Source organism: Melanerpes formicivorus, unplaced genomic scaffold (assembly GCF_026170545.1).
Source record: "Melanerpes formicivorus ecotype bairdi unplaced genomic scaffold, bMelFor1.0.p_v2 SCAF_17, whole genome shotgun sequence".
NCBI classification, from domain to species: domain Eukaryota; kingdom Metazoa; phylum Chordata; class Aves; order Piciformes; family Picidae; genus Melanerpes; species Melanerpes formicivorus.
In genome coordinates, this window is record NW_027142369.1 from 13,839,359 (window position 1) to 13,864,363 (window position 25,005).

The following is a 25,005-nucleotide window of genomic DNA, read 5'->3' on the forward strand; positions in this document are numbered from 1 at the left end:
TATCTTTCTTGTAGTGAGGGGCCCAAAACTGAACCCATTACTCAAGATTTGTTCTTGCCACTGCTGAGTACAGGGGGACTATCAACTCTACCACTCGAGACCAAAATGCACAGAAAGCTTCAGTATACACAACACTGACAAAAAAAAAAAGTGAACTTGTGTCTTGGTTTATCAATGCCAGAACTTCATACTTGCATCAGACTGCAAAATTCTTTTTGTATCTCAGAGAACTGTTTCAGCAAAATAACTTGAAAGGGTTTGGATCTATTTGTAAGGACAGTATCTATTCCAGATAGGTTTTTTGTGTACTAGACCATCACAAAACAAGCAGTTGCTGCCTGCCAATTATCTGAGAATTTCAGTGAAACAGAACAGTGAAGTTATTTTCAAACTCAATCTCATTGGGAAGGGCTGCCAAATATGAAAAGCAAATATAAGTAGCACTTCTGTACCAACGGGATACTACTAGCTTATTTTCTCCTTTGAACTTCATTCTCTGGTACTATGTATCAGCATTATAGATATTAACTCCATGTGAATTTAAGTCTAAGCTTGTCTTCCAGCTGATGATTACATGCATCACTTGATCCCAGAAGCACTAGGGTTATGTTGTCAGTCTGTTCCTGTAATGAAGATTACAAAAAAACCCACCCCTTTAATGTTGAAGTTTCTTTGAGTTTGGAAGGATACTATTGTTCTCATCATCCCCTGACACTCAACAAGCAGCTTCACAAGCCTAGATGGACAAGAAGGTTCCCTTCTGTGCTCCACAGACATACCTTTGGCAAAAGAGAGCTCCTTCCTGATCATATGAATGACAGAAAACAGACCTAGATGGAAATTCAAGGGGTCAGAGTCCCATCCCCAACTCAAAGGTTTAGTCTAGTCATTTATGTTTGTTAGGCTGCAAAATCCCGGCCTCTCTACCATGTTTCAACATCAGAGTTAAAATACTCCTCAGATACACAGCAAGGGAGACTGAAGTCAAAGCAAGTCTCTTGCACTTCCTGCCAAATCCACCAAAAAGCCTAAACAACCTGTTTTCCTTTTTCACAGCAGGCTCCCATGCTAGATTTGGTTCTCATCTGATTTTTCTTTCTCAAGGAAAACATTTAAAAAAGTAACAGCAGCAAAGTAGCCTTAAGTAGAGGTTTTGTTACTCTAACCATAGCAATGAGTAGCTCGTGGGTAAGCAAAGAGCTTCCATTCTTTGACTAAGGAGAGCCACTGATTCAGTATCTTTGGTTTATGCAATCTTGGAGGAAGTCTAATATAAGGCACAGTCCTGCCTCAGAATATGCTACCTAAGATATCTCTAGTAGGCAAAAATGCCTCCTAATCACTACCAGCAGCACAGCTTCATAAAGCAGTCTTCCTGCAGAGCAAGAAAATCCAAACCAGCCAGTTTCAAAGTCTCAAATAATATCTTTCCCCAATTATAAGCAAGGTTTTTGCATCTGTGAACATGACAATCCCTGAGAAAGGTATACTGGAAAAGTTAAATGTGGCTATAATCAGTTGCCTTTTTTTTCAGTCACATGTCTGTTCTTACAACTTGCACCTGTGAAGTCATTTACTGTCAAAGCATTTCAGGAAGTATTCCCTTCTCCAGTACTTGTCAAAGACTTTTTGGCATAGCAATCAATCTTACTTGCTCACCACAAACCTTTTCTTACCAAGTGCCCAATTTTAGCACTGCTTCCCCAGTTTACTGCTACCTGTACTGTCCTAGAATCACAGAATAGTGGGAGTTGGAAGATACCTCTGGAGTTCAACTAGTCCAACCCCCTTGCTAAAGCAGGGTGAGTCATTGCAAATTACCCAGGACTGTGTCCAGGAAGGTTTCGAATCTCTCCAGAGATGAAGACTCCACCACCTGTCTGGGCAACCTGCTCCAGTGGTCTCCTTTCAAAGTGAAGAAGTTTTTCCTTACTTATAGGTGGAATCTCCTGTGCCCCCTGTCCTGTCATTGGACACCACTGAAAAGTCTGACTCCATCCTCTTGACACTTCCTTAGATATTGAGAAGATCCCCTCTCAGTCTGCTCTTCCCAGGCTAAACAGCCCCAGGTCTCTCAGCTTTTTCTCTTCATAGAGATGCTCCGGATGCCTCAGTATTTTCATAGCCTCTGCTGGACTCTATTCTCTTGAACTAGGGGGCTCAAAACTGGCCACTTCTGGAGTATTGTGCCTTCACTAGGGCAAACAGAGCCTCCACAGAAGTTGCAGAGTTTCAGTGAAATGCAGTCAGACCTGACAATTAGGTAGATTTTTCAAAGAAGGTCAGTTTACCTTGCCAGCTAGTGATCAGGGCATTTTGGTGGGTTGGTTGGGCTTTTTGTAATCTACCCTTCAAAAGCTGCTCCTAATTGTTCCTGCCACCATTAGGAGCCTTGCAGTCAGCTTGACCAGAAGCTGTACACTGCACTTACGCTGCTTTGTGTTCAAATACAGCCAGCCTCTTTCTAAGCAGAATCAGAAGTGTGGATTAGCTGAACATACAGTTAAAAGGTTACGCACACCATAGGGGGAAAAAAAAATAATAATAAATCTTTTGCAGACACCTACAACAGATCAGATAAGATGGAACCTACTTCCCTCCTTCACAAGGTATACAAATCAAGTAGAACCTTATCTAATGAAAACAAGGTAAGAAATCACATGTAAAGTAGCTCCACGGTCTCCAAGATGACCCTACTTCTCCCTTGGTGTTCTGGAAAAGATCTGGTTGCTCTTCTGGTTCTCAAGATCCTGACTGAAGGCAGGGGGAAAGCCTTGTTGTCATACCTCTCGCCAAGTGATGAAAGGATCTAGTACACTATAGTGGAGATTAATTTACAGCCTGCTTTTTGAACTATTCTACTGTACACATTCTCTTCACTGTCAGCAGAACTGCCCTGCTGTTATAACAACTGTGAAAATAGTTCAAAGAAAATAATAGAGTTTGTTTTAGGAAGAACGTTTATAGAAACTACAGCTGACTAATCCTCATGCATGTTTAGCTTAAGTAACACAGGCAATTCTAGAAAACATACACCTGATACACATAAGCATCATCCTAAACAAAAAGTTAAAGGATGCTATCGGCTTGCAAATAGCTTGTGTAAGAACTGCTTTTAATCATCTTTATTTACACCACACAGCCAGTTTAATCCTGATTTGGGAGAATAGGGGAAGAAAATAAAGCAGTAGCAAAAGTGAACAGTCTCAGAGTGAGTGGCACAGGAGTGTAGATTCAGACTAGATACAATTAAAAAAACTGTTTGCACTAAGGGTAGTAAATCACTGGCACCAGTTGTCTAGAGAGACTGTTGACATCCCATCCCTGGAAACATTTCAGGTCAGGCTGGATGGGGCTCTGAGCAACCTGCTCTAGTTGAAGATGTCCCTGCCTAATGCAGAGGGGTTGGACTTTAAAAAGTCCTTTCCAATCCAAACTTCTATAATTCTACAATTAATATACTTGTAACAAGACAACTGAGATCCAGTCATGAACATGGTTTTGTTACTCATATAAACTAAATGTTCCTTCTGAGGTGGGAAGAACTTACTACAGCAATTTTTGGTAACTCTTTGACTGTATTTTTCTTAGCAAGTAGTTTGTTTCTTGTCTCAGGTTATTCGTCTCAAAAAATAATTTGTTACTTCTGCGATATTGAGGAGAGCAAATGCCACCACCACTGAAAGATCCAAGTTTCTGCAGAAGTTTCAATTGGCATTGCAACCTTAGTTTAATTAAAGGAATTCACATTCTTCAACTGCATGTGTTAATGACAAGGTAGAAAGAGGTGTTTCAAGAGGCAGTAATGGAGGATATTCACTGCATAAGCTTCTGCAAGACAACTATATAAGCAGCACAAGAGTTTGATTAAAAGCTAATATTCTCAAAGTGCCTAAAGGAGTATGCTGATGCAGACTAGTAGAGCATCAGGGTAAGCTTCAATTAAAGCAGTCAAATAACTTGACAGTTCCAAACAACTTAATAGCTGAAAAACCTATCAAGGCAGCTCAGTTAAGCACCACAGCCAGAGAAAGAAATTATTATAGTCTCACCTACAACATAAGACTTAGTAGAAGTCATCCATAACTATGATACTAGTAGGGGAAAAGAGCAGCTACCTTTAACAGGAGAAAAAAAAAAACACAACACATAAAACACCTCCAAACCCTCACATTTAGGATACCAATTCCCATGCAAGTAGTATGCCAGAAGATCATTAGGATGCAAGGGATTTTCTTCTGAGAAAGCAAAGAGTAAAAGGAATCTGTTGTCGGGGTTTTTTCACATAATGACTTCCTTAACAATCCTTATTTCCAACATTTTACTGTTCTATCCAGCACTCATTTAACAAGGAGGCAATTTTATTTGGTGCCTTAAGCCCATCTCCAAAGCAGTCAACTAAAACCATTCACCACTGCATAACACCAACAATGCTAGCATGCAGCAAAATACCAGGTATAAACTAATCAAGTTCATTTCAAAGCCTGCTTTTTATTCTAGCTACAAGAGCATAAGAGGTGAGCAAAGCACCACGTTTAAGGAATCTTCACTCCAGCCCTAAACCTCTCATTCTACAGAGGAAATGCCATTCATCTGAGAAGTGTCTATAATCTAGCCAAATGCCACTGAAATTGCTTGTTACAGCATTTTGTTAAACCAAAAAGAAAGAGGCACAACAGAAAGCAAGATCGAAGTTTTGCTGCCTTCAAAACAAGTCAGATAAACACAAAATCCTTTTCGAAGGCAAGTACTACACACAGCACAGCTAGGTTTTGGTGCGAGAGAAAGAAGTGAAGAAGGAAGGCTGTTCATCCAACACACCAGGGACTTAGGATCCACACACTTTTGTCTGGGAACAATTTACTATCTTCTCTCAAATACCAGATTAAAAAAAACAACCAAACAAAAAAACAACACCCAGCAAGCTTCAAAATTAAGACAAATTGGACTTCACATAAAACAAGGAGATCACAGACCTCAAAGCCCCTGACATACCAAGCTTACTCCCAACCTATTTAATCTTCACACATGCTTGAAGGGGCAAAAGCAGGCTGTTCAAATTTCAGTCTGAGGAATGAATAGTAATAATACCAGGTTACATCTGTAATTTCACTACATTAAACATTATGGAGGAACTACACTTGATTCAAAGGACCATTTGAGACATTGGAAAAAAAAAAAAGGCAGCATAATCCAGGGAAACCATTTCCTTATCAATCCTAGTGTTTCCCTAAAAGGCTATCAAGAACTATTTGACAGCTCACATTTTCATAACAAAAAGTGATAGCTTCCTTATGACTTCAGTTATCCTCCAAATACAAGCAGTTATAACATCAGTTTTGTGATTCCACAGACAAGAAATTCCAGGACACGTCACTTACAGCATTTTCACACACTTAAACATGATGAGAATCTTCTTCAGTTTACTCCAGTACCATTTAGCACAGTTGAAGAGAAAAATTGCATCCATTTTGTGCATACAGGTGATCTCACAGGCAGTGCACTGAATAGTAAGCGCAGCTCTCTACTGTATCCTGACCTGCAAATTGCGTCAAATCCTATTGATTTTAACATTCCTTTTAGTTTCTTAGGGAAAAGACAACCTTACAAAAGACACAGCCCTCTGGTCAATCCCAACTGTTTAGCAGAATCCCAAATGATTGTCTCAAACAGAAAAAAGAGGGTTCTTTCTTTGGAGCACTCGCAAGCATTACTGCCTCTCCCAATGCAACAGCTTCCTTAATATCCTCGATGCTAAATTATCATCAACTGCTATAGCAGCACAAGCAGTCACAGGCAAGATAATCTGCCACACAGCCTGCTCCAAACAGAGTTAGAGCATGTTAAGTGAGAAGAAAAACCAAAGAATTCCCTTTCGGTCTTCTGGCACCCAGCAAGATCTAGAGGTTGAAAAGTTTTCAGACGGTTATCTTCAAAAGCTGCTGCACTACAACCTAGGTGAGGATCATTCCATGGTTACACTTAGCATGGAGTATTCAGTGTGAGTTATTGTCAGAGATTTAGGCTTTTAGATCTTACTCTCCAAACAATGTAAAAATGAAAAGAAAGGCCATGCAAGGAGGTAGATATAGAAATAAAAGCAGAGGAACAAAGAACACAGAAGCCTACAAGAGCTGGGCAGCAGAGCACAACGAAGCAGTGCAGCATTATAGAAACACAGAATCATTTAGGCTGGAAGAATCTTTAAGATCATCAAGTCCAACCATTAACACGACAGTGCCAAGTCACCACTAAACCATGTCCCTCAGCACCAGATGTACATGCCTTTTAAGTGGTTGAATCATCATTAAGGTATTTGTCTGGGCAGCCTGTCCCAGGACTTGACAACCCTTTCAGTGAAGAAATTGTTCCTAATGTCCAACCTAAACCTCCCCTGGTGCAACTTAAGGCTATTTCCTCTTGTTCTATCACTTGTTACATGGAAGAAAATACCAACTCCCACTTCACTGCAACCTCCTTTCAGGTAGCTGGAGAGACTGAAGTCATCTCCCCTCAGCCTCCTCTTCCTCAGGCCGAACAACACCAGTTCCCTCAGCCAATCCTCACAAGACTTGCTCTCTAGATCCTTCACCAGCTTTGTTGCCCTTCTTTGGGCACACTTCAGCACCTCAGTGTCCTCCTAGTGAGAGGCCCAAACCTGAACCTGGCATTTGAAGTGCTGCCTCACCAAGCACTGAATACAGAGGAACAAGCACTTCCCTAGCCCTGCTGGCCATACTGTTACTCATTCAGGCCAGGACACTATTAGCCTTCTTGGCCACCTGGTTCATACTCGGCCAGAAAGCCAAGCAGTAACTGGTTTTTTGGTAACAAGTGTGTTAAGGGCCCTAAAAACCATAGAGGATAACTCTTTCTTCATATCTAGTTTTAAAGAACTACCTGAAACCAATCAGATCACTGTGTACCAGAAAGCACAGTGCATCACTCAAAAATGTCTTAATAAACCAGAAATAAGCAATGCACAGAACTAGACTTCAATAGATCTTCTTCAGATTCAAAACACACTGACAACTTTATAACTTGCAGCAACCTTGGCTGTTTGCTTGTATCATAATCTATTACAAAGTTAATCAGTCACCTCCCTCCAGGAAAAGATCTTGCTGCTGTACTGCTAATCAGCAAAACAAAAATCTGATCTCTATAGCTTTATGGCAGTGTTTCGGTTTCACAATTCTACCCACAGGATTTCAAGGCCTTAAGAGGGCTTTCCAAAATATTCCATCAAAATAAACACTGACCCTTTACAGGTCTCTGAACACCACCACAAATATTTAAGAGCTGAGGTATCACCATGCACCAACTAAGTATGAATCAAAGTCACCAAAGAGATGCATTCCTCAAGTTGTTCATGTTTCTAGGTTCTGGTTTCTAGGAGAATCTCACTACACAGCTTCTTGCAGCAACTTCTTGAACAAGAGATTTTGCACTGCTGTGTCTCCACATGGAATGGCACACCATTGCCAGTGATGCAGCAACACATGGGTTTACAAAAGGTAACTATGCAACTGTTTTCTTAAAGATGCAACTGCTGAAACTCTGCAGCCACAGTGAAGCTCTCTTACAGTGTCCAAGTTTCTTGGAGGACCAACATTTTCACTTGGTTTATTAGCAGGGCTCACCCAGCCTGCTTCTGCTTACAAACTCTACAAAAAGAAGATCCATAAAAATTTGTGTTATGCATTCCAGCAGATATTAAGTAACGCACACAAGTGGCACAATGGACTGTAGAACAGAAAACAAGCTTAAAACCACATCTAGTTCTCCCTCTTTTTTCCCCTTTGGAAATGCATCTCTTTTTCTTAGCCAAAATCCACAGAGTCAGCATCCTATTACTATTTTTGTTCACCCGCTTTAAAAAAAAAAAAACCCAAGCCACTCCATATGTTTCTCTCTATTTATTGAGATTTCTTTGCACCTATGGGGCAAACCAGACCACGAAAACACAGGATCTGTTTAAAGCAGTGTTTCCCAAAGTACAGGCTATAATTCCAAACAGTATTACAGGACTTAGAAGTACCATTTGCAAGCCAAATGGAAATTCAGCTGTAGATACAAGGCTCATGAGCCCAAAACTGAAATTGGAAGCAGATTACCCGGCAAAGCACGTCTGAATAGAGCTAGTTCAGAGACAGAAATCAAGCAATCAATTACAGCCAGCTGGCTGAAGAGATGACCTTTTGCCTTCAAGTTTTTACAGTCCACATTGCCATCCATAAGGGCACCTTGGCCATGATACTCAGTTGAAAACAGGGTAGTAGAGGGGTAAAATGGTAAGAAATTTTGCATCCCTCTCTCCTGCCAGTGTCTGAAGATACATAAGGTCTCCTCCCTCTGTACTCTGCCCCAGCTAGGCCACATCTGGAGGGAATATTGTGTCCAGTTCTGTATTCCCCACATGGAGAGACAAGAAACTACTGAAGAGAGACCAGCAGAGGTTACAAAGATGAGTGGAACAGACCACCTCTCTGACTAAGAAATACTGAGAGACCTGGGGCTGTTTAAACTAGAGAAGAGAAGACAGATTCTCCTCAATGGTTATCAATATCTAAAGCTATTGGGGGTCAGACATTTCAGTGTTGCTGAGCAACAGGACAAGGGGCATCAGGCACAAACTAGAACACAAGAAGCTTTATCTGAACATGAACCAAACCAACCTTCCTGTGAAGGTGCCAGAGCTCTCAAACAGGCTGCCCAGGGAGGCTGTGTCGTTTCCTTCTCTGGAGAGACTGCAAACCCACCTGGATGTGACCCTGTGCCACCTGACCTGGGTGACTCTGCTTTAGCATGGGGGTTGGATAGATGATTTCCAGAGGTGTTCCAATCCCCACCATTCTGTGATTCTGTAAAGTACAATCTAGCTCCCTTTTATGCATGTCTTGTAGATAGCCAAATTCTTACCTCTTTGCCCAGCTAAAGATACTGCATGCGCATTTTAGAAAATACAAAACACCTCCCCTTGCTCCTGTCAACACTTCGACATTATACCCACAAGAATACCTGTCAGTCTCCAACAGCTGTTCTACTTTCCTCCAACTGTCCTATCAAAAGCAGAGAAAAGAGCCCTAGCATTTGCTTCTATTATGTAGAACTCCCTCAAGTGAGAGATGCCATCACTCTACCACCTTGAACCGCAGCAGAAGATAAGACAGACATACAGGAACAGTCACACCTCATCAGCCTGTTTCAATCTTTGTCTGCAAAACTCAGAAGTAAATCTTCTGGATCTGCCCATTATAATGGAACCAACCTGAAGTCCACTAGAGAAACATTCCAAGTCTGGACAAATCCCAAACAGAGTTTTGGCCAAGAACTAGGCTATGTTACAACCACTTGCAAAGTGAGACTTTTCACATCCAGAGAATTTAATGTTTGTGTTGAGTAACAGAATACTAGTTTTAGCTCTGAACTGAGCTCATGAGAGAGAAGAGCATGAGGCTGCTAAACTAAATGGGACGCTATTCACAATTACCGAAACAAAGTTTGGGGTTGTGTTCAAAATGCCTCCCAAAAAAACTGGCTTTCCAAGAAAAGCTGACACTTAGTTATTCTTCAGGGGCGTATTTTTCTACTGAAAAAGCAAAGATGAACTGATCCAAAGCAAAAGTAGGTATCACCACAAGATCAATGTTCTACACTGAGTACTTCATGAAACAATTTATTAAGGCTTTTTCTAGTACCCCAAACACAACCAGAACATTTTTCATTCCAAGGCACTGTGCTGATTTGTACATAGACACAGCATACATTTACTCTACTGAAGTTCTCTTCACAAGTACCAGTGGTGTGGCCTAGTATGCCATTAGGGATTACACCACTCTTTTACATCCAAATCTCTTCACCATAGTTACTTGCAGTACCCAGAACATTTGTGTCCATTCCCATTCACTCAAAGCTGACATTCCACCATTGCTGCAGGCAGTAGAGGTGAAACAACAGCACTGACAACAAGAACAATCAAAAAACAAGGCATTTCATAAGCTGGAGAATCACCAAAGCGTGATTTCCTCTGAGTACATGTCATGCAGTTGGACTCCTCCTTTGTCTACTAACATGACAGCTCCAACTGAAGCTTTTCCTCAGAGGTGAGAATTGTAGTCACATGGATTCTCTGATGTTGAATGAGGCAGGGGCATTGGGGGGGCTCCATTATACAGACTCTCCTCAACATAGTTCAAACAGCACTGGGAGGCTTTGGAACAAAATTAACTCAATGACATACTTCATTTCCAGTTACAGACCACCACCTCATCTGTCACTACATCTTCAAGTAACTCCCTATGTATTCATCAGAGGCAGATGGAAAATGACTGGAACAGGGAGCTAACAGTGCCAGTAGAGTTGAGGATGCAGTGTTCTCCTGTGAGATGACTGCTTAGATGGTTAGGAACAGTAACTATCTCAGACAACTGATTTCATCTGTTTGGATCATCACCACAAAACTGACTACCTTATCCTGTCACTACCCAACATCTGCCCCGTAGAATTTCAAAGAGGCATCCCAAATACAAGCAGGTGTAGAGGCTATGAGCAGCTACCATGATCAATGCAAAAGAGGCATCTCATTCAGAACTTCTCTAGGTTTCAAGTGGCTTTAAATTACAGCAAGATAAGCTGCATGTCTGGACTTCTGGGTTGCTCCAGCACTTTTTAATTTTGACATCTGTCACACTCTGCATAGGACTGCACATCTAATAAAACTCTTCTTCAAAAATGAGCAACAGCATATGTACAACCTGGGAGTGGCAGAAGGTAGAAAACAAAGTTTAGATTATCCCTAAACAGACAACTCTTCAGACTTAGTAATGAATCTAACCAGGATGTTACCTTCATGTAAGTGAAAAAAAGACTGTTCAAAAATTACTTACACAGGCTTCAAGGATGGGTAAGGATGGTGGTGGATAGGGGAAGAAAGTCACTTTGTACATCTGGTTTTAATGAATATGCTTGCTTTCTGAATATTAAAGAGCACCATACATGCTTATCTACCAGTATTTATTTTGGTTTAACTCAACTAAGTGTCTTGCTCTCTTGACTTATGCAGGACAAACTCATCCTTAAAGCATTTCTCTAACTCTGCAGAGCACAAAACCCCATACTTCTACCACCTGACATATTGACAACAAATTTTCCCAGTTCACAAAACCAAGACAGCTGGTTTTTCTCAACTGTCATCTCTGCCCAAAACTTACACATTGGCCCATATTCTTTCTGGCTTGGGTCTGAATAGAGTTTGCAACTGGAATCAAGCCAGCCCCAAACCCAGTTCCTGTCTGCCTGCCTGCCTTCACTGGCTACAAAATGCCCAGAGGAGAAAGAGCAAATCACTTTTGCCACAGAAATATCTGCCTACCCTTTAGCAGAGTGTTATTTCACAATTGTTCTCCTTATGCTGACAGACTTCCAGTAGGTAAAATCTTAATACAAACCAGGCTCCTCCAAGGAGTCTAAGGTGCAAACTATCAATATATGATCCAAGGCCAATTCCTGAGTTGAATTTAAAGTCACATTGCACATAATAAACTAGGAGGGTAGACCAAGCTTGACTTAGACCCTGCTAATCACTGAAACCCTATCTTTGCTTACAGAGGGACCTGCACTATTTATTTTGTAGCCTTCCTTACATGGAAAGGTATTTGCTATATTATACCAACCCTGCATGATGGAAATTCAATGCTTGCAATAAAACTACATATAGAGCACTCAAGTAATGCAGCTGAAAGTGTGATTGTGCAACCAAAGAGATAAGACAGGGCTGAGCCAGCAATGTAACAGTATTTTGTGCACAAAAATCAAGAGTTAAGGGTCTTTTGCTCTGACAGTAAACAGACTGTGAAAATACTGCAAAAAATGGCTTGCCTCAAAGCAAAAGGAGGAACATACTTAGAGCTTTGGGGAAAGCTCTGTCAAAGTCTTTAAACAGGTTGTAGGGGCTCACTATCAAAAAGGGTTAAGAAATGCTTTTGAGGTTGCGGAAAGAAGTTTCAGTGCACATCTCTTAAAAAAAATCAAGTCCCTTGCAGTCTGTACCCCAGCACCCTCAGCAAAAAATCTTACAGAAGGAAAACATCTCAGCACAGTCAGAAAGACCAAAGCATTGCCACTTCCACAGACATGGCCCACAGAAGCACATTCCTGTAACCTCCAGGAAAGCTCGTGCTGTCCCAACTGACTTGCCAGTGCTGTTCAAAAGCATCTCTCGTGTCTCAAGCTTTTTATTAGTTCAGTGAAGACCAGCTAAAAACAAGAGATGAGTCAAAAACAGTGCAACACTGCTCTGTTGCCAAACTTCCTTCTCCAGATTAGCTCTGATGGAAGAAGTTACTCAGCTGCTTATGTCAACCAAAGCTGCCTTAAGATCAACTTCTTCTCTTTGCCTAATGTGCTGGTAGTATTTTGGCAAAACTCACCAAGGCACTGACAGCCCATTTGATTAAATCTTCTGGCAGAATCAGATTAGAGAACACTCTCAGGAAGAAATCCTCCATCCCAAAGCTGTTCTGCATTGGGGGGGGGGAAAGTATAGAACCATAGAATCATCGAGTTGGAAAAGACCTCTAAGATCATCAAGTCCAACTCTCTACCCAGCAGACTACCAGACAATGTCCTGAAGTGCCACATCTAGTCTTTTTTTTAACATCTCCAAGGACGTTAAAAACTCAACCACCTCCCTAGGCAACCTGTATTTCTTGCAACAAGGCACTGCAACCTCCCCCACCACATCAGAGTTATGGAATAGGACTTCTGCCCACAGCCTGTGACAAAAGGCTAAACTCCTGAAATCAAAATTCACTCCTTGATGCACTAGGAAATTATTCCAAAAGACATTAAATTTCAAAAAGTAATGCAAAGTAGGTTTTACACATCAGTTAGTAGAAAGGTTAGGACAACTACAAGGTAATGAATCCTACCCAGCCTGAAAGATTCCTCTCCAGAGCCAAAAATGATTTTTGAATCGAAGTATTGAGTTTCACAGCTGTTTGCTCTCAGAGGTCAAGCATTGACTAGGAAGGCAAATTGGAAGCAGAGTGATATTTTGGTTTATTAGTCAATGTTCCATAAAAACACAATCATCTGGGAGATGCAGAACCCTGTACCAATGTTCAGGGAAGAAAGAACCGTACAGTTCTTAGCATCTTTCAAGAGCTCTGTCTTTCCTGTGAAAAGAGGACACAGACACACTGCTCCTGTTTCAAAGGCTATGACCAAACCATACTAAATCAGACATCAACAATCAAAAAGTCACACTGTTGCACATGAAGAAATACAGCTGTGCTTATATCAGAGTTTCAGCCCATTAACTTCTGTGTCTAGACTAAACACTTCTTTCACTCTTCCTAAAGACACGTGCAAGACAGTTTGCACATTCGGTCTCCAGTTTATTTGCAATACACAAGAGAAGATTTAAGCTGTTCTATGCTTCGATTTGTTTAGTTTACTTTCATACAATGACTAATTGTCTCCACTGTATTCATCCAAGACATTTACATGCCTTAAGAGTATACACCCACCTGTTTGTTTAGGCACTACTAAGCCATCCTGTTCAATGGATAAAATTGTTTTATGAACTTACTGGATTCTAAAATAAAGATAACAAATATTTGAGGGTGAAGAGTCATGTGAAAGCCTACTAAATGCATCACTACAGCTGAATATGAAGTTTGCCTTTGAATAGTGTTTATCAGTTAAAGACCATGCCAACACTTCTTCATCCTCAATTCCTTGAATGAAGAGAGGAAAAAGGAGAATTTTGCAACAAGGATGAGTTAACATTACAATACTCATGAGAAGGCCATAATGCTTCTTGGTCTTCTCTTGTAACCTTACTAAGTGCCACCTATCTCATAACTTTTCCTACCTGTCCCCATTCCTTTGGGGATGCAGCACAGTAAACACATTTTCACTTAGCATTTGTCTCGCTACGCAACTTGTTGCTTTCATGCGTTTAATACAGTTCATTGCCACACAATGTAGCTGTATCATAGTTAATATAAGTAGTAAGTGTGACAGATGAATATTAGGTCTTTATTGCCAAATACTTCAAAAAGGCACACGTGTGGCTTTCATACTATCCCCTAGCACAGGAAACCTTCTACTCCATTAGATTAGGAATGGCCCCAAATCTTGCAGCCTTTCATTACTTAGGGGGGGCCAATAAGAAAATGAAGACATCTCTATAGCAGGGCCTGTTGTGACAAAACAAGGGGTGCCAGTTTTAAACTAGAAGAGGCAATTTAAACTACATAGAATAAAGAATCTTTTTACAATGAGGGTGGTGAAACACTCGCCCAGGTGGCAAGAGTCCCATGCAGGCAAACATTTTGGGTCAGGTCATTTATGGCTCTAAGCAACCCATTCTAGCCGAAGATGCCCCTGCTGACTGCAGTGGGGTGTGAACTGGATGACCTTTAAAGGTCTCTTCCAACCTAAAGCATTCTGTGATTCTAGTTCATGCTCCTTAGAGCACACTAGTTTTATCTCCAGTGACATCAAGACACAGTGAGTCCCAGTCCATTACTAGAAATATTGATAAACGGGAAAAAACTTCACCTGAAGTGAGGTTCCAGAAGCACAAAACAGAGCTTGCTTACTTTCCCTCCCTACAGTAGAAACAAATTGCTATTGACAGAAGCATGCAATAGGTCCTTCAGCAATAGGTACCTTGCATTGTGCCTAATCAAATCAAGCTAATCTCCAAACCACTTTGCTTTTAATACAACACACTCTTCAACACTGTAGATGTTGTCTGTATCCATTTTCACAACTGCTGTTTACAGTATCTTTTGTCCATATGACATTTCTGTTGTGATACAGAGGAATGCTTTTAGCTGAATGGTTCTTTCTTCACCACAACCTAGTAATTAACTGATGCTACTATGACACTGCATGCATGTTTCTGACTGACCTGCACAGGGTTTCACACAGCTAGCAAGCATTGTCTTTTTGTAACTTAAGCTCTGCTAAGTAAAACCAACAAGTGCTCTTTGTGGGAAGGGTAGTAGAAAGAGCTTTATTCTGCAGAGTCAGTCAAACCTCAAGGAAGGTTACTGCTGAACTCCCAGCACCATGATACCTATTTGGACACTAAGGAAATCCCACATACAGCTTACTGACTGATGCCCTTCCCCTCTGCCAATCTTTGTTTGCTTTGAAATCACATAGCCAGAAGTGCACCCTTTATGCAATCATCAGCAGTGCATAAAGAGTCAGTGAGAGACTTATTTGCAGAGCAGGTTGTATCACAAGTTTGAATCATAGAACCATTCAGGTTGGAAAAGTCCAACAAGGTCACTGACTTCAACTGATAACCCAGCACTGCCAAGTTCACCACTAAACCATGTCCTGAAGTTCCACATTGACTAGGAATGGCAATTCCACCACTTCCCTAGGCAGCTTGTTCCAGGGCTTGACAACCCTTTCAGTGAAGAAATTGCTTCCAATGTCCAACCTAAACCTCCCTTGGTGCATCTTGAGGTCATTTCCTCTCACCCTGTCATTTGTTACCTGGGAAAAAAGACCCAACACCCACCTCACTACAACCTCCATTAAAGTCATTGTTGCAAGCGAGAAGATCTCCCCTCAGCCTCCTTTTCTCTAGGCTGAACAACCCCAGTTCCCTCAGCCTCTCCTCAAAAGACTTGTCCTCTAAATCCTTCACCAACTTCATTGTCTTCTCCAGACACACTCCAGCACCTCAATGAACTTCTTGGAGCATCTGGCCCAAAACCAAACCTCGTACTTGAGGTGTGGACACAACAGTGCTGAGTACAGGAGTCACTTTTCTAGTCCTGCTGGTCAGACTATTTCTGATCCACACCAGGATACTATTTGCCTTCTTGGCCACCTGGACACATGCTGGCTAATACTCAGCATGCTGTCAACAAACATACCCAGGTCCTTTTCCAACAGGTAGCTCATCACAAAAGGAGTCATCACAGAAGGGGCATATCTGGTCAAAAAGAGAGGATGCAGAGTGGTGTACTACAGGTGAAAAGCTGGGACAGAACTACTCCACCTATTCACCAACCCCCAGCATACTAAAGGAAGCCTCAAGTGCTCTTGACTGCACTATTTGCTTAATATGAGGACCAAGACCTATTCTAGGCTACCAAGTAATAAGATTAATAGAGTCTATTGTATAATGCATTAAGACCAAAAGCAGATCATTCATTTCAGAAGGGGGACTATTTGAAGTTCATCACAAACATGCAGACTAGATGATACAAAGAAGAATTTATATTTTTTTTTACAGTAATGGTGGTGAAACACTGGCCCAAGCTGGCCAAAGAGGTGGTAGATGCCCCATCTCAGGCACCATTCCAGGTCAGGTCAGATGTAGCTCTGAGCAAGCTGATCTAGCTGCAGACATCGCCGGTCACTGGGCCCGGGGGTGGGGTGTGGACTAGATGACCTTTAAAGATCCCCTCCAACCCAAACTATTTTATCATTATTAGCTGTTATTCTATGTTACTTGCAGTTTGCCAGAGAAGTTACAAATTGATCTTCCAAAGTATGTGAATGATGAGTGATGTTATGATCAAAACCCAGCACTAACCTGCATAAAGCTACATTAGACGTTTTAAAAACTTATGAGAGAAAGGTAAGGGAGGCATAGAATTCCTAACTGCATCTTGTCATCAGGGAAACAAGTCATCTAAAAGAAAAGCAGGACCCCTTCAACAGACTACTGGCATATGTAGGTGACGCAAATGAAAAACGCAAGGCCACCACTTAGTGATGTATTTGGAAAACAAGCAAAACAAAGAAGCCTTGCCTTACAAATCTTTCTGGAAGTGCGCACGCTCCCTTACGTCACCATCCCCATTCCTGTCCCTCAAGGTTTAAGCTTGTGACAAGTCACATGTAAGCTTTTCAGTGCTGACCTTGGGAAAGAGTGAGAATAAACATAAGAATATATTTGTTGGTAAAAGGAAAAGCATCCTCAATGCAAATGAGATTATGGTATCAAACAGTACAAACGGAACAAGATTTGACAGCACAAAGTAAAGCTAGAAACCAACTACAGTCTGGTTCAAACTGGGAGCTCAGACTGAATCCTCCTTTATGTAACTTGCTGATCACAGGACAAATAAGCCACAAGTATGATAGTGCAGAATAACCAAAGACAACTCTAGATGACATCATGAGAAGCACTTCTACTAAACATGAAGACTGCAACTGTACAACATGCTAGAGGAGCATCCTTTGGAAAGCTTCATTCCCATACTCATCACACATACTCAAGACAAATTCAGAACCAAAACATGTGCAGACAATCCCAAAAAGAAAAATGACACAATGGCTGGTTCAGTCTATCTAAACAGCTGCTGCCTACAGGCACTCCTATAGTACTTCACAAACAGTACCAAAAGTTCTCTGCTGCGACTCTGAACTAATAAATCTACCTTCAGCAAAGTACATTGGCTAAAGCTCAGCATCATACAACACTCACACAGCTTCTTATTTACTCAGAGTGCAGGAAAAGAAGGTTACATCTCCTCAAAGTATCAAGCTGATATGTGCTGTCATTATTGAGGAGTAAGGGCAAAGTGATTTAGAGAGCAGCATTAGCTGCATAATAAATGAGTACATACCAGTCATAATTTAGTTTGAACTGGATAATAAAAAGTTCCTGACTTCTTTAGGAAAAATCTGTTCTCAAGCAACCTTGTAATCACAGATGAAAAACAGCCTGCTGTTAAAGATGGAGCATGAAATAGCTTAAGCAAGATGCTGCTTTCAGCAACAAAACACTACACTTAATAACCTAGAAAGTAATTTCTAGGTTTATATGCATATTTCAAAGTAGAACCAAGTGGGCTTTCATAGAATCTACTCATTTATCAATTGCAGCTGAACACTGAAAACTATCCATCCCTAATTCTCCGAAGATAGGAAAGGAGCAGCCATTTGGTTCTATGCAAGAAGTGCATCAGTCAAAGGCAGCAAAGTCTTAAATTTCTCAGCCTTGTTTACTCAGAGTAAGCAGTCTGGTTTTCACATTTTAAGAAGAAAAGTCTTCCACTCATACACGTGTGACCTGCTCCCTGCACATACTAAGGGGATTACAGTTTAACTTCAAGAACACACTCAGTGTCCCTCTTGTAACAAGCAGTAAACATGCAGATATTTGATGCTCTGATTTGCTTCAGCAAATATAGAATTTTAGCTTCTAGTGTTTGAAGTTTCTTCTCTCCAATTCACAGTATCAAGATGCTGTGAATAAAGCCTACAGCCAAATACAAATCTGCACTTTGAGAAAGTCAAAAATACTCCAAGGAATAGGATAGTTGCAGAGAACCAGCTTGGATATGCCTTCTCTTCCATAGCTACATGAAGTGAAACCTTTGCTCTATCCAGCCACACACAAACTTCCACCAAATAAAAACCATGTATATTTCCTCAAACATAACCCCTTCTACTAATTTTTCTGGATTGCAGGTAAAGTTCTATTCAGACACAATACTTACTGTATTTGATTAATCTTCTTGCAAGCTCTGAATTGGCACTGTTCACATTCTCAGTATGTCATAAACTAAGTGCAGGACATAAAAAGCCGCTCAAGAAGCCAGTCTTCCAGCTAAGTCTGCTGAAGCAAATGATTCGCAGAGAGAATCATGACCTTGAACATATTTAATGGGTGCCTACCATGGTTTGGTGTAGATGCTCCTTGAAATGAAGCCTAAACTACATTTTTAGATAGGGCTCGAAAGCAGAATCCAAGTCATCTGAACAATTTCAGCAACACATCTACACCATACAGAATCACAGAGTAGTACAGAAAACTACAAGATCGTTAGGCAGAGCTTCAGCTTGATATCAAACAGCAAATCTGGGTAAGTAAAACAGTTTAATGCCATAGCCAGGGGGACCCTTCCTGTCTTTGGTCCCTAAACAGAATCCAACAGCTAACAGGGAGAACAACAGATACCATAATGCATCTGCACTGTTAACACTACTGGAAAACTGCACCAGCTTCTCCTTGAAGTGCACAGCAAAAGATTAACAAGAATTATATGAAAAACCAAAGAATTAAGTAAAAAATTGGAAACGTGCTCAGAAGTAGGAAACACGTCATGAATTTTTACCTCAAAGAGGTACTGCTTAAGGAGCAACTTTGATCCACCAGAAAAACTCTGCATAAGCAACAAGACTCAAAACCTGGAGGTTCCTTCAGATTAACACAAACCCCCTATGCTTCAATTTGAAATTTCTGTGTTTATTCAAGCACATCCAACCATCCACATTAAACAAAGCTCAAGTTCACAGCTCCTAGTGGCTTCTTCGGACACTGTAGCACCCAAGTTAACAGATTCATTCATTTTAATGGTGGACTCTGGAAAATTTATTCATAAAGTGCTGACAGAGATTTTTAAAGTGAGCACTGTAACAACACTGAGCAACAGCCTTTAAGATTTTTGTCTAGTTCAATTAAACGCTGTGCCCCCTGCTAATGAGCAGCTAACAGATGTCTTTGGTTAGTAAGAAATATTTTACACACCTATTAGAAACCCCAAACTCCTCAGAATTGGTGACAATACATAACACTGAAAGAACCTAACATCAAGTATAAAATTATTTCACTGCTACATTACCATTGACTTGCTCGCTTTGGTATTCCTCCTTCAGTTTACATCATTTTAGTTAAGTGACTTTTCAACATCATTAAATATTGGGCAAGCTCACCAAGACACATTCAGAGAGTCCCAAAGGAAGAGAGCATTAACAGCACCAGGCCACTAACATCTGCCTTCAGCAAAACCCACCCCACACTGCCAGGACCAAGCACCCTGCACACAAGACAAAGCCACATAGGCCTAAATTTTGTTACGCCAGAATAAATTATTCACAGTGCAACTCAAACTTGAGAGGGAAAAGGGGTACTTGGAGGAAGGAGAAAAACATCCACCTCAAAAGGTTAATTTTTGCTTTCCCTAGCACAGTTCTTAACTGGAAGTTGCTCTGTAGTGCTAACTGGACACCAGTCAAATGAAGGTTACTGAAAATGTACTAATACCCTGACACTCTGCTCACACTGGTTACTGTATTTGGTATCTCCTTCAAAACTCTGCCTCCGACCCCATGTTTCAAGGAATATGTAATAGGCTACTACTTACTTAGGACTTCAAAAAAAGCTTGCTTCCCACCTCAAAATTAGAGTATGAATATGTCCGCTTCCCCAAGAAATCTGTAGCCTTTTGTGAGCAGATGATGTCAGGAGCAGATGCACACAATCAGATTCCACAAGCAGATTCACAATCAGCAGATGATCTCTTTACCAGCCATCTTGACCTGTCTGGCTTGATTTACATAAACTGTTTTTATCCACTACAACATTGATTATGTAAACCTCAGCAAAATCTTAGCCAAACATGCAATGTCACATCACTGACAGAAAACACGAAAGAGTTTACTGGGAGGAGGTTATAGGAAATGTATCTGCTGCAACAACTGACTTCAGATGCCTCAGGCTTTTACCCTCTGATCACACTAACATACAGACAAGCAATCCCAACTATTTCAAGACAACACAGGAACATGTTCTGGTGAGAGAGCTACCTACTGCCAAAAGAACACCTTCTTAAGGGTCAAGTACACAACAACCCTACTTAAATACTGCTAAGAAGAGTAAGAGCAAAAGATAAAGGGAAATTTTATCATCTTAAAACCAGACTCCCAGCAGTTTGCCAGGTACACCAATTCCTTTGTTCATCAGCCTTTTCAGCACCTAATTTAAAAGTCTCACAGCTCAGGACAGAAGTTATTCATCAACATCAGCATCAATGCTTCTTCACCACCCCCTACCCCACCCCTTAAAACCACACAGTATCTCAAAACAACTAGGGCTTGTTGATTTTGCTAATTTAAATCTAGCTGTGAGGTCACTCTATCAATGTGAATCAAGCAGTTGCAACAGAAGCTGCAATGCTATGCTTCTGTTGGTCCACAGGTCTGTTTCATGGAGGGAGAAAAGCAGATTTACATGCCTTATTTAAATGGAACTCCAGATTACAAGATTTTAATATAAAATAGCTATTAAGAAATATTTTTTTTTTAGAATACTGAACAGATGCCTAAGCTGTTCCAACAGTTCCTAGTCACAAATGTTGAGTCACCAATGAAAGAGAGATACATGTTTGTATTATTTATGGCACTACATACAACATTTAAGACATCTCTGACAGGAAATGCAGTAATCAACTCCTGAAATGTTAAATGGTTCTTAAAACCCCCAATCTTCAGTCCAAAAAGGGAAAAACCTAATTACTGAAGTCAAAGCATTTCCTGGACTGTTTCCACCACATCTACCTATTCCTACATCACATCCACCAAGCGCATTGTGTCAGCAACCGTGGCAGCCAAGGCCCCATTGTTTCAGTGCAGCCTAGAGACATACTGACCAGAAAGATTCTGCCCCTCTGCAGACCTCTTCCTCTTGGTTCTACTGCAAGGGTAAGGGAATCTGTTTGGTTTTTTAGTACATGTAACACCCCAAAACTACAACCTCAGTAGTTTTAGAGAACAGCTGATCCTCAAACAAAACCAAACCTCAGTCCTACAAAATTTATTTAAATGTTATTGACATGTTTCAAACATACAGCAGTGAAGATCAGGACCTCTGGCAGAACCGATAAGCTGAGATCAATGCCTTCCCATATTAAAGCAAAAGCACACCAGGCTTTGCTAGGTTAAGATCAGAGCCAAAACATTTCATACTTCTGTACTTTCAACTGCTGCTAAAAATAGGAAAGCAACAGAAAGGAAAACGCTTCCAGCTGTGCACAAAAAGCCTCTGCAGCACAACATCAATTTATGCACTCTAATTAAATTAAAGATTCAACATCATACTACGACTTCATTGTCAGAGACAGTGTTGCACAGCTGAGGTTACCCTCCATTTCCACAATGGAAACAGCAAGAAGGTTTCTTTATTAAATTTAGTTTGATATGGATATTTCTCCTGAATCAAGTTACTCAGCTTAAATTCAAACCTTTCAAATACCAGCTCTGGTAATAGCTCTATTTTATTCCATAGTAACCATATCTTGACCTAGTCTCGTGATAAGAAACATTTAGCAGCCCTCAAGAAAAAAAAGATACATCATTGGACACAGAAGTACCCAGTCTTAGCTGCTCTTTTTATCAGCTCCCAGAGATTCAAACAGTTATTCTGCAGGGCTGAACACACTCCTTGAAGAGATGACTTGACCCAAAACAAATAACAACAACAACAAAAATCCGTAACAAACCAGCATAAGGTTTTTTTACGACCCTGCAGCAAATATGTAACAGATTCTGAGGGGGGAGTGGAACTGAACAGCGCAGCAAGGCTGTAACTGTTCTGCTCCATGGCTGGCTGAAAACGCCTCTATTGTGTTTTTTACTAAAATCTATACCATTAACTGTTTCTGCGTATTAAACTAGCAAAATTAAGCATCTCTTCTAAGGTTCACAAGGGCTCTCAGCAAGCGCGGCTTAGACGCTTCTCCCTCATCTGCTTCCACGGCGTTCAGCAGAAAGGCTTCGAGCTCTAACAGCAGGGCAAGAACATAATACCAAGCGGATTACTTTAAGATCCGTATCAAGCTGGGAAAATAAACATTTCCACTACGAATCGGAATACAAGTGTTTCACCCTCCTCCTCCCCCACTCCTTAATTCCAAAGTCATCTTCCCTGCAATCTGCAAGGAGGACGCCGGCAGACAGGGACTGAGGGGAGAGCCCAGCGAGCGGCGGCGACTGAGAGGAGGAAAGGGCTGGGGTCTCCCCACAGCCTCTCCGGCCAACTCCGCACACCCTCATCCCCCCCACCCCACTCAAAGTTTCTTTCCAGCCCGCAGGCCCCGCAGCCGCAGTGCCCGGCAGCCCCCACATGCCCCCACCCCGAGCCGCCGAAGCCGCAGCGGGATGCGGGCCAAGGGCCGAGTCGCTTTCTCCCCGCCGCGAAAGTTGCTGCCGGCGGCGGGGACCAGCGGCCGTCCTCACAGCGGTGGGACCCCAAGGGCCGCGGCAAAGCGAGAAGCGTTGCCTCAGCCGGCGCAGAGAGGAAACGGCCGCCGCTTCCATCGCCTCAGGACGAGTCCCCGACGCGTCCCCCTGCCTCCCCACAACCTCGTCGCCCCTTCACAGTGCTCACCCCAGCACCACCAGCTCCCCGTACTTGACGGGCTCCTTGTTGGGCGCGCAGTGCTCCTCCTGGCTGGGGGAAAACATGGGGCCGCCGCCAAAGTCACCTCGGCCGCTAAAGAGTCCCCCCCACATCCGCCGCGGGGCGGGGAGCCAGTCCCCACAGGGCTCCGCGATGCGCCCCGCACTGAGCCGCCGGCCGCCCGACAACGGCCACTACACCAGGGGCTGGGGGGGCGAGGGGAGGAGCGCCGCGCGGCACCTACCAACTCCCTCCGGCAGGGGGTTGTGCGGAGCATAACGCTGCCCTCCTCCCGCTGCCTGTACACGCGTGGCCCCACCCTCCCCGCTCCCATTCACCGCCTGCGGTGGGGGTGCGCCCGCGGAGGTGGAGCTCGGCACCACTGCTCTCCGCCCCTTGCTTCTCACCTTGCACCCCCATCACGGCCCGCAGTGGTACGGCCTCGGTGTGTTATGTAAACATAGAGTAAAAGGGATGGGGCCGCTATTAAACGGACCGCGCTCCCGTGGGCGCAGCGGCGGAGGCTTTGGGGCCGAGGGTTCTCGACCGTGGAGACAGTGCGGGGAGAATCTTCTAGGCTACCTGCACCAGGGTCATCCTGGTTCTAGATCACCTGGATCTACAGCTGGACCACCATGCAGAGTTCTAGATTACCTTGTGCCCCCCTATGTCTAGATCCGGGGGGGTGGGGGGGATGGGTCTTCACCCCATCTTCAGACCCACAGCTGCCTAGAGGCCTGGTTCTAGATCACGTGGAAGCCTGGATTGCTTCCTGTCTGAGTTGGGGGTTCTAGATCACCTCCTGCCCCCAGCTAGTGTCTAGATCCTAGGTGGTTCGTCAGACCCACAGCTGTCTGCAGGCTTGATTGCAGATCACCTGGGATTCTGTGTCATCTCATCTCTCACCCTGGAATTGTAGATCACCTCAGGGTTCTGTGTAATTTCCAAAGGCTGCAGACCATCTCCTACCATCACCTGCAGCTGGGATGGGCTCTAGACCACACCTTCCTATAGCTCTAGATCACCAGCATGCAAAATTTAAAAAAAAAAAAAACAAAAAAAAAAAAAAACACCAAAACCTTAAACTTTCCACTTTCTTGAACTGAGAGCATTGAGGTTGTTCACCCTGAAGAAGAAAAGGTTTCAGCGAGACTTTCTCGTGGCCTTTCAGCACTTAAAGGGTTTGTAAGAAAGATAGGGACAGAATTTTTAGCAGGGCCTGTTGTGACAGTACAAGGGGTGATGGCGTTAAACTAAAAAAGGGAAGAATCAGAGTAGGTAGAAGGAAGACATCTTTTATGCTGAGGGTGGTGAAACACTGGCCCAGAGAGGTGGTAGGTGCCCCATTCCTGGAAACATCCCAAGCCAGGTTGTTTGGGGATCTGAGCAACCTGATCTAGTCAAAGATATCTCTGGAGAGGCATTGGGCTAGATGACCTTTGAAGGTTCATTCCAAACCAAACTGTACAATGTTTCTGTGGTTCTATGATTTCCAAGGACTTTCCTTCCAGCCTGCCACTGCTTCAGCCTCTCCCTCACCAACGTCTTCACTCAGAGCTTAATTTCCTTTCTCCTTGGTACCAAACACAAGAAAAACTAACAAAGATTAGCTCAACATCAATCTGCATTGAGGACAGAAACTCTCATTAACTGCTCTTTGAGGTCTCTAACTCAGAAACCCATTAATGAAGGCAAAAGTGATTGCAGTGGCCATCATACTTCAGAAAAGCCCAGGAGCAAAGGATCCCCCAGGTCAGAGCAGACTCAGGATCGAGTCCTGTTCTTCTTGCCAAAAGCTTTCCCTCTGCCTGAAATTGTATTTAGCTATTAATTTTCCT

At 42.4% G+C, this 25,005-nt stretch overlaps 1 protein-coding gene across 1 annotated transcript in view; it reads right to left on the reverse strand.

Annotated features, from left to right (window-relative positions):
• Positions 1-23,357, reverse strand: part of PELI2 (pellino E3 ubiquitin protein ligase family member 2) — an 82,670-nt gene extending 59,313 nt beyond the window's left edge. The window contains exon 1 of the mRNA XM_068149019.1: positions 23,156-23,357. Within this exon, the coding sequence (XP_068005120.1) occupies positions 23,156-23,280 (125 nt within the window). The 5' untranslated portion in view covers positions 23,281-23,357. The remainder of the gene's footprint in view (positions 1-23,155) is intronic.
• Between the last annotated feature and the right edge of the window lie 1,648 nt (positions 23,358-25,005).